General features: G+C 31.8%; 1 protein-coding gene across 1 annotated transcript in view; it reads left to right on the top strand.

Annotated features, from left to right (window-relative positions):
• LOTGIDRAFT_107562 (hypothetical protein) overlaps nucleotides 1-8,062 on the top strand; it is a gene marked incomplete at both ends in the record, with an annotated part of 17,764 nt that extends 9,702 nt beyond the window's left edge. Inside the window, 11 exons of the mRNA XM_009065359.1 lie at nucleotides 1,356-1,388; nucleotides 1,941-2,101; nucleotides 2,492-2,627; nucleotides 3,500-3,633; nucleotides 4,231-4,429; nucleotides 4,817-4,893; nucleotides 5,393-5,529; nucleotides 6,007-6,174; nucleotides 6,417-6,590; nucleotides 7,213-7,392; nucleotides 7,719-8,062. Coding sequence (XP_009063607.1) covers nucleotides 1,356-1,388; nucleotides 1,941-2,101; nucleotides 2,492-2,627; nucleotides 3,500-3,633; nucleotides 4,231-4,429; nucleotides 4,817-4,893; nucleotides 5,393-5,529; nucleotides 6,007-6,174; nucleotides 6,417-6,590; nucleotides 7,213-7,392; nucleotides 7,719-8,062 — 1,743 coding nt within the window. The remainder of the gene's footprint in view (nucleotides 1-1,355; nucleotides 1,389-1,940; nucleotides 2,102-2,491; nucleotides 2,628-3,499; nucleotides 3,634-4,230; nucleotides 4,430-4,816; nucleotides 4,894-5,392; nucleotides 5,530-6,006; nucleotides 6,175-6,416; nucleotides 6,591-7,212; nucleotides 7,393-7,718) is intronic.
• Between the last annotated feature and the right edge of the window lie 2,235 nt (nucleotides 8,063-10,297).

Here is a 10,297-nt window from a genome sequence, read left to right as displayed (position 1 = left end):
AAGAGAAAATATTTTATGACACAATTTGGCCATTAGCTTTTCTCTTTAGGATCAGACTGGAATATGATGATTAGATGTTGTTCTGTTTATCATATCTTGTAACAGGATTATTAAAAATGAAAAAAAAAACTTATTAATATATTATGCTACTTCAGGAAATTTGTGTTCATAATATGTTTTAAAGAAACAGGTGCTCCATTTTGAGGGGTTGAATATAATATGTAAATAGTTTTCAGAAGTGCTTGAAATGTACGAAAATCGCATAATTCCTTTAAAAATACTTCAAACTAGGAAGTTTACTCACTTTTCTTATACGTGAAAAATCTTAAATTGACGAGTCATCATTTTAACATTCAAACACATGGATTTGAAGACTCAAATATCGATGGTGAGCTTTGAACACTATAACTGATTGGCTTAACTAAAAAAGACTAAAGTATGATTGGTGAAAAAAATAGCCTACCTGTCCCTTTAAAACCCCTAAAGAACCCTAAAATCATATTCTAGATATGATAATACTGAACTTTTAATCATTTTTGACCTAAATTTTATCACAATTTCAAGATGATTTTAATTTCATCTTTGAATGAAATTTGAATTCAGTTTTGAAGTTTAAGTTGATTTTAATTACAGTTCATATAAACTTCAATTTCAATTTAAATGGGGATATCACGAAAGGCCATTTTAAATATAAAAAGTTGAAAATTATAATTATAACACCTCATTATTATATATAGTTAAAATATAACCTAATTAGGTATTGTGAGAATACTGATATTAAGAGTTTCTCAGAATTAACAGTAAAATAAGTAATTGGTTTAAAGGGATAGGTCTGCCATTCGTTTGATTGGTTGACCAATTGTACCTTAGTCTCACAAACTGGATTTTTTTTTATCTAATCAGTAATAGTGTTCACAGCTCATTGTCCAAATTCAGCCTTCAAATCCATGTGTGTCCAGATTAATCCACTTTTGAAAGTCTTTTCTTGAGACTCAGCCATATATAGAAAAGACATCTATAGAAATATAAAATGTAATTCCTAGTTTGTTATATTTTTGAAGGAATTATGCGATTTTCGTACTTTTCTAGTATTTCTGAAGACTATTTACATATACAAGTCCCAAATCAGTCCCTGAAAATTGTGTATCTGTCCCTTTAAGGTTCAACAAGATTTAGGTTAATCATTACCTAGAACTCATGATCCCTGGATGATGTGATAGACAGGATTGTTTTCTCTGAGTCAATATTAAAATGAATCAATCAATTCTCCATTTTGATTTGAAATATTGTCCCTCCAGACTAATTTTCTCCTTCCAAAAGTTCATAAATCATCCCATTATTCATTTCAATTTCAGAAAATCTACTCCAGAGTAGCTCGTGTCTGTAAAGTAAGTAATTGTTTTATGAAATTGGGTTTATAACTTGGGCCTTATTCTTGTAAACTTTAATAAGATAAAATCTAGATTTCAAGAAATAAAGTAATCTGATTGGTTAAAACAACAAAATTTAAAATCAATTTTAGTGATTGACCAATCAAATGATTGCAACACTAAAATCATCTTAAGTTTTCAAGATTAAGCCCCCACCTTTGGTCTTGTTTTTGTTCTCATTTCAATGGGGTTATATCAGTAAGTCTGAAGCCTATTCCAGTGTTTCTGGTAGGTAATTACATGATACACATAATACCACTTTGCAGATGGGTTTGTCATATCAGCACTCCTTTGATCTTAGCATCCCTTTGAGAGAGTCCACATAGCTCTTAAAATTACTTTAATATCTTTCTTTAGATATTTTTATTACACTGAAGTATTCACACAGTTTTGATCTATCTATAATAAGTTAAATTGTAAATGGTTACAAGAAAATTGTAGAACCTTTCAGATAGCACACTGAATCGTTTGCGGCAATAGAAAGTCCATGTCCATATTTTATATATTTAGAGTGACAATGGAGGAAGATTTCTATTAGAAGATAATTGGACATCATTTCAAAAAGCCAGAATCAATTGTTCCATTCCTGGTGATTTTCCATTTTATTTCGATGAAATGCAGAGCACTTTTTACTCTGAAGACAAAGTCTATGCCATATTAACTACCCCACCGTAAGTATGGTTATAAAATTTACTAATTAAAAATGCTCTTCTGTGCAGACATTTATGGTCAAAGTAAGGAAAGCTCATCAAGTCCATATTTTATTTATGAAGTTGTGTATATTTTTTTTAACAAATTCCCTGAAATTGCAAAAAAAATCGCAATTAGATACTCAAGGTGTATGACTCTTTAGATACAGACTAAAAAGAATCTTGCAGACAATGATATGATAGAACCATGTACCAGTTAATTTCAGTCATGATAATGGCCCTTCAGAAACTTTTGTAGAAAAATGTTTTTTTACTCATGGTACATGTAGAAAATCCATACATTAATTAATTGTCTTCAGTTGAAAAATTTATGGTGGTGGAACACTGAATTTTTTTTTTATTAATCTACAGAAATAGTATTGCTGGTTCTGCTGTATGTGTATATAATTTAACTGCCTTCAATACAGCGTTTACTGGTGATTTTAAATATCAAGAGAATGGCCAGTCAGCATGGATGAGACATGACAATCCTAAACCAATGGAAAGGGTATGTACATTTCTCTTTATGAAAATTGACTCTTTAGAATCATCATATTTATGCTGAGTAGACATGTATATCAAGCATAGAATGTCAATATTATCATATGTCATGTTTCTTGATAATGCCATTTGATATTCTGCTCTACTAAGTATTTCATTGCTGACAGAGTTTGCTGTAAGTTTTCTGAAAAGGAAAGAACTTTTCTGGCAATGGATATTGTAACTGAAAAAATGGCTTTCTTAATCAAGCCAATTTTTTGTTTGGCTTTCGGAAAACTGAATGGAAATTGTATTTGAGGGGAGATAACCAAATTTAATATTAGACAACACTACAGTTGATATCTTTCAGTTGGCACAATAAACTATGAAAACATTATTGGTTGTATATGTGCACAGTTTTCCAGACACTACTGTCATCATCTCTGTACAGCTACGTAGTTAGGGTGTAGCAGATGAGAATTAAGCCCCAGCAAAATCTTCTTTAGCAACAGAAATTGATTCATTTACAGTGTTTTTATACAAAATCAAAAGATATAGATTTTGATACGTTTTTTGGCAGCTCAAAATAGCCAGAAATGGGATCTCTGGGTCTTTGATTCTTCAAAATTTCTGAATACAAACTTTGAGCCCCGCACCAATTTATTCCTGGCGACAGGGCTGTGTTTGTATGAAATTTGGAAAAACACTATTGTGTATGAAAGAAATTAGCTTAGTTTTGCCCAAAAAGTGAAGACAATTTTTGATAATTTATGATAAAGATGCTTTGGTTAAAAATAGGAATCAATGAACTTATGTCTGATCAATGATGCTTTTGAAAATCCATGAAATCTGGTGCTCACAAAAATATATTATGTAATGTTATTGATATTACAGTGTCAGAGTGCAGGAAGTAGTAGTAAAAGATCATCAGAAATGAGTGGTGAACCTCTGGTAGTTGCTCAACAATATCAACTGATGAATGAAGCTGTACAACCTGTTAATAAGAAACCTCTACTATTCGGTGAAAAAGAAAGGTAAACCATGATGTAGTCTACAGTCAAACTCGATTTGTGCATGTCCAGGAGTGATTCAAACCATTAAAGGGACAGGTTTGCCATACGTTTGACAAATTGTGTCTTTGTCTCAGAAACAAGAATTGGCTGAGCTAATCAGTAATAGTGTTTACAACTCACTGCGAAATTTGAGCATTTACATCCATGTGTGTCCAGAATTATACGCGTTTGAAAGTTAAAATGACGACTCATCTTATCTCGTACAGAAAAGACATGTATGGAAATAAAAAGTGAAAATAGTTTAAGGTATTTTTGAAGGAATTATGGAACTTTCAATCAACTCCATTAATTTCAATTCTTTGCCTTTAACAAGAGCAGTTCACTTTATGCATGGATAATCTATAGTAAGTGAAGATTGAAACTATACAAGCAAGACTTATTCTGTTCATACTTGCTCTACCTTAAAAAAATAGTGGACTCTTTATGTTTAAAACTAGAATCAGTGCAGTTTTCATGTGTTTTCTATTCACACATTTACAGCTCAATAAATAAGCAAATGTGATGAAAAAGAATGATATAGTTTGATATTATGACATATGAAGAATCTGTATATTGTAGATGGACCCATATAGTAGTAGATCATGTTATTGGTAAAGAAGATATTTATGATGTAGTGTTTCTAGCCACTGAAGATGGGAAAATTAAGAAAATGATCAGCTTACATGACAACAATCTAACTTGTTTAATAGAGGAAATTAAAATTGTACCCAATGGGGCCAAAAGACCTGTTAAGGCTATGAAAATCTCTTCTGAGAAGGTATAAATAAATCATATTTTGATATTTAAAACTATGGCTTGGTGATTCAGCAAGTTAGCCAATTGACCTTTCACCTGAAATGAAATGAAATGAATTGAATGGAGTTTTACATCCTATTTTTCTGCATTTCGCCCGAAAGTAACTTACACAGTGGGGTTCTATGATGAACATGGTACCTTTTGAAGGAGCTGACATTGAAAAATGTCCATCCAAAGAAACAAAAACAGGGATGTTATTTTTGAATTATGAAAACAAGCGAAGGAAACAACTAAATGATGTTTCAAGTATCTGAAGCCATACATATGTCACAATGACGATATGGAAATTCAGCATTTTCCTTTTCATTGTGGCACAAAAATAAGTATGATTGATTTTTTTGTTTTGTAGGGAGCAGTATTCATTTCAACTCATGGTAAAATTATTAAAGTCCCTGTAGAGAGGTGTCATAGATTTACTGATCCTGAGTAAGTTTTATTAGAATTTTACTTCATACAAATCTTGAATTTTGTTTCATAACAAGTCATCTCTATTTGGTCGTAATTTGGCATCATATATGGTCATCACTTAGTATAATTTGTCAGGATATTTGCTAGTCAAATTACTAGGCTAGGTCATGATTTGTCAGCACAATACTTGATCATGAATGTTATCAAATTACTAGGCTTGGTCATGATTTGTCAGCATAATACTTGGTCATGAATGCTATCGAATTACTAGGCTAGGTCATGATTTGTCAGCACAATACTTGATCATGAATGTTATCAAATTACTAGGCTAGGTCATGATTTGTTAGCACAATACTTGGTCATGAATGTTACCAAATTACTATAGTCATCTACAACTGCTATTGCTAACAGTATTATTGCTTCAATTTTAAGGTAATTATATTATCAATATATAACTTTGTGAAAATGACTTTATATCAAATTCTAACTTTGTTATATCTGATATTTGCTCTTTCAGTTTATGTGTGAATGCAAGAGATCCATATTGTGGTTGGAACAGTAGAATTAATCAATGTGCAGGTCCACCTGGAGGCAATCCACATGTTGATTATTGGATACAACATATAGAATCCTGTCCTATTTTAAACTATCCAGGTCAGATTTTTATACTCTTATTCTCTTTGCTTTCAATGTGGGCACAATATTTTCTCCCATCCTTGAAACCTTGAAAATATCTGACATTTTGACATGTATACCATAGATTAGGAGAGTGGATATATTGGTATCTTAGATACTATTGTATGAAATGCAAGCTGAATCTATAGTAGAACTTTATATTAGGAATAATTGAAATGAGAATCTTCTGAAGGATACTGTCTTGGCATTCATCTTTCCTAAGTTACTAGTACCAATTTACATAGTCACTTGGAATAACGAGAAAAGATATCTTATGCAGGTTATTAAGACTGTGACAAGACTACAGAGATTAGAACCCATGACCACCATTTGTTCGAAGTTACCAAACAAATAACATCGAGATTTCAATGCTCTCTATGACTAGGCTACAACCCTTCCTCCAGATATGCAGATGTAAAATATTCAGTAATATCAAGAAATATAATATGTTTTCAGTGAATGGTAATTGGAGTGATTGGGGAGATTGGCAGGTGTGTCAACAAATCAATACAGATAAAGATGATGATGATTGTATGTGTAGATCTAGATATTGTAATAAACCTGAACCTTTATTTGGTGGTCGACCATGTCGTGGACCAAATGTTGAAGTTACTAATTGCACAGGTAATAAAACCTAGTTTGTCTACCATTAAATGGCTATAAGAATGAGTGACAGTTCATTTTCTCAATTTTCCATACATTATTAATTAAAAAAAGAAAGAAGTAGAATTACTTTCATTTTTGGTTGCATATGTCCACTCTGAAAATAATAATTTCTTGCAAAAAGTTTGCGAGAATTTTGCATGGCATTTGAATAATCTCTCAGATGTTAATTGAATGATGCATGTTGTTTCTTTTTAATTTAGTCCATGGTCAGTGGACTGAGTGGTCATCATGGTCAAGCTGTTCCAAAACATGTGGCTTTGCAGTCAAATACCGAACCAGACATTGTGGTAATCCTGCACCAAGATATGGAGGACGAATCTGTATAGGTGATAATACTGAGTCACAATATTGTGAAAATCTGGAACCTTGTCCAGGTAGGCATTAGAAATATTAAATATTGTCTTATGAAGCTGTTTTGATAAATGATATTTGTAAACCTGTGATATTAAGAAATATTAAAACAGAACCTTAAAAAACAGGTTGTTATTACTCAGAGTTTCATGCTTTGTGATCTGTAATATCTGTGATATTTATGTGAATTGGAATATCATCTACTTAATAGTTTTGATTGTTGATAAAAATTGAAACAGGGATATATTATATTAATTTTTGTAAGCTTTATTTTTGCTTAGAGCAATTTTAAATTTTAAATTTGACACCTTTTATCGTACAAAATTTTTAGATACTTTTGAAACTCTGTTTCTCTCATTCTACCTGGCGCCTACTGGATTTAATTTTAGCAACATGATCATATGTTTGGCCAAAAATTATTTTACATAAACTTTGAATTATTAACCAATCAAACAAGACCTACTGCATTTTCTTAAATCAGGTTCTGATAAGGTAGAATCTTGGCCACGTATTCCTAGAATCAGTGTTGGAAGATAAGAACCCAGGACATCCTAGCTAACATCATATTGAGAATACATGGCCTTGATTTTGATAAAAGGATGCCAAGGACAAAATGTGATGGTATTTCTCCCTTTCTATTTTTAGTTCCACCAAGACATGGTAAATGGTCTGTTTGGAGTGGTTGGAGTGCCTGCACTGCAAATTGTAATGGAGGAATACAGAATAGACGGAGGTTATGTAATGATCCCCAGCCAGCTCAAGGGGGTACACCATGTATTGGTGATAAACAAGATTGGAGAATGTGTAACTCTCAGACTTGTGAAGGTAAGATATACCTTACACTAGTTGTCCCTTTACCAGCTGAATATTCATGGGTGTTCTAGATGTAATACTTTGTGGAATGCTGAAATACTTACATTTGTTAGTGGTTTTCTATGCATCGATCCAGGATTTTCAGTGGTATTGTATATCAGAAAGTTTGACTAAATCCTTTCTTCTACTATTCAGAGTTTTGTTGATTCCATTTTGGGAATGGGCCTCATCCTTTTTTTATCAAATTCATATTGTTATGGTGATGTCACTTCTATATAAAAATTTGACCCTGTAAATGGGTTCATACTGCCATTTTAACATCTATTTGTTTCTTTTAGAGCATACTAAAGTTACTAAATGGACACCTTGGATTAAAACCAACATAACTGCGGCTGGTCATCTCGAACAACGATTTCGTTTCAGTTGTCGTGCTCCAGTTCTGGACAAAAACATGATCAAATCAGACTTTGCCAAAGGTCAAACTCGAGTGTGCTTTGATGGCAAAAGTGATTGCTTGAAACCTCGTGATTTTAAAGACACCATATCACCGATAGACACATACTCGTCAGTGCATCGTGTGTTTAAAAAATACTGTCGTTTCAGACGGAAACTGTTCAAAAAGTACTGTAATTGCAGAACGCTAGGAGTGTTCCTGGTCTGTCAAAAATGTGGATATGGATGACTGACGCTTGTTATGGTAAGAAACTATACTGAGATTACGCTATACTACAATGATGGCAATAGACGTGGCGTGTACAGCGTTTGTGCTCGACTCAAGCGAAGAAGACACTGTCCCAGAACTCGAACCCATCTTTCAGGGTAATCAATAATAGCTAATAATTTCAAATACTGGATCTTATTATTTATAGTTTGCATTCTTTTTGTCAAAGTTTGAAAATTTTCCTTTTATTTCAATTTGCAAATCAAATCAATATTCTCGCTGATGTGCTTGTAGCAGTTTTGGATCTTCATGCTGATTTTTTATAGGCGTATATCTTAATTCAAATTTCCATGGCTGAATTCAAATTCAAACTACAAAATTGTACTTTGATCCTTGGAACACCAGAAAATTAAACCAAAATCTTGCAAATTTGCAGTTATTATTGGAAGAACAATATAAATATGTTTGGAATGTATTTTGTGTAACATAAACTAATTTATCATTTACTAAAACTATAACCAAATTACTAAGTTACTGATTTTAATTGTACTGCAATATCATTTTATTGGAATAATTTAATGGAGAAATTACAAAGGAACATTATGAAACAAGTTTAAATTTACATTTGGCTTCAATGATAAATCAGGAATTAAGATGTTCTTATTGAAATTAGAATGATTCAAATTTTCAATAGAAGCTTTAAGTGTTATTAGTGGACATTAAAAGACTAAAAAACAGATTTCTGAATTCTGATTAATTAATATAGGCCTCTTGTTTAGAAATTTGACTTGCGTGATAAACTTGCTATAGGCTTTGTGCTATATATGTACCAATATTATGATAAGTCTGGTTTAAAAATTCATATTGCTACTCATGTTATAATAGCTCATTTTGAACTACATTGTACCAAAGTATCATAATATTGTGATATATGGTAGCTGTTGTGATTTGATAATATCTAAATATTGTGTATTATTGTGATAATGGCACATTGACAAACATGGAATATGAAAATACCAGAATATCCAATTATTGATATATTATGCACCATTGCCTGGCTCTGGTCTGTCTGGTCAAATTTCTAAGCAATATTTGATTCATTATATTTTCTTACCATACGTGATAGAGTACTAGAGAGAATTTGTATTTAATTTTTTTTAAGTGATATAATTGTCTAATGATTGCTTTACCTGCTTCAAGAGCTCAATTTCAGCTATCTGTACCACTTTTCAGAACTAACATCCAACATCAAGTTTCCCTTCAATAAAATAACAAATTTGGAAGTGGACTGTTGCCGGTTTCAGGACAGCACTTCTATGAGTGTATTCTCAAAACTTAGTCTATGATTTCACAGTACTTTCTATTGAATTGTAGGGTAACTATATGCAAGATGTCAATCTTAAAAGTGATGCAGATGACTAAAATTAGGTGTTATTAGATGGTCAAGCACATGTTAGACAATATTTATATCCATTTTATTTTTATCAATTTATCATTGATATTTTGGAATGTTCTGTGTAAATTATTTAAGGATAAGTAATATTTTCCAAGAAAGTCTGTACAAATTGTTGATAATGGAATTATTATGTATGTGTATGTGCCACACATTGGCACCCACCCACCTTAATTATTGTTCACATTATATTTAGCATGCTCTCTCCTGTAATATTACAAAATTAAAGAGATGGATACCCAAAGGGGCAGGTGCGGCATTTTGGGTGGTTGACTTTAGTCTTGAATATATGTTAAAAGTCTTCAGAAGCACTAGAAATGTATAAAAATCGCCTAATTCCTTTAAAAATACTTCAAACTAGGAATTTTTCTCACTATTTCTATATATTTCTTTTCTATATATCACAGTGTATCTTACAATCATTTTAACATTCAATCGTGGATAATTCTGGACACACAATGATTTGATTGCTCCAATTTCGACGGTGAGCTGTGAACACTATAACTGATTGGCTTAACTTATAAGTTTCCGTTTCTAAGACGAAAGTATGATTGGTTAAAAAAATGGTGCACTTGTCCCTTTAAGAATTTGTAGCTTCTTATATGGGTGGATGATTGTTTTGAGATTCTGCAATTCTCAGAGAAAGCCACAATTGGAATTAATATTATGTTCATAATTCTGGCATTGGAGTTTAGAATTGAAGCAATTTCAATTCCTCTCTAGAATAATGAAAATAAAAGCTATTGTTCAAGTCTTCTTGGCTGGAAAACCTTGTCAAAATCCCTATTTTGTCAAATATTGTA

The sequence above is a fragment of the Lottia gigantea genome, assembly GCF_000327385.1.
Source record: "Lottia gigantea unplaced genomic scaffold LOTGIsca_7, whole genome shotgun sequence".
Taxonomy (NCBI): Eukaryota; Metazoa; Mollusca; class Gastropoda; family Lottiidae; genus Lottia; species Lottia gigantea.
This window is presented reverse-complemented; position numbering and strand designations above follow the sequence as displayed.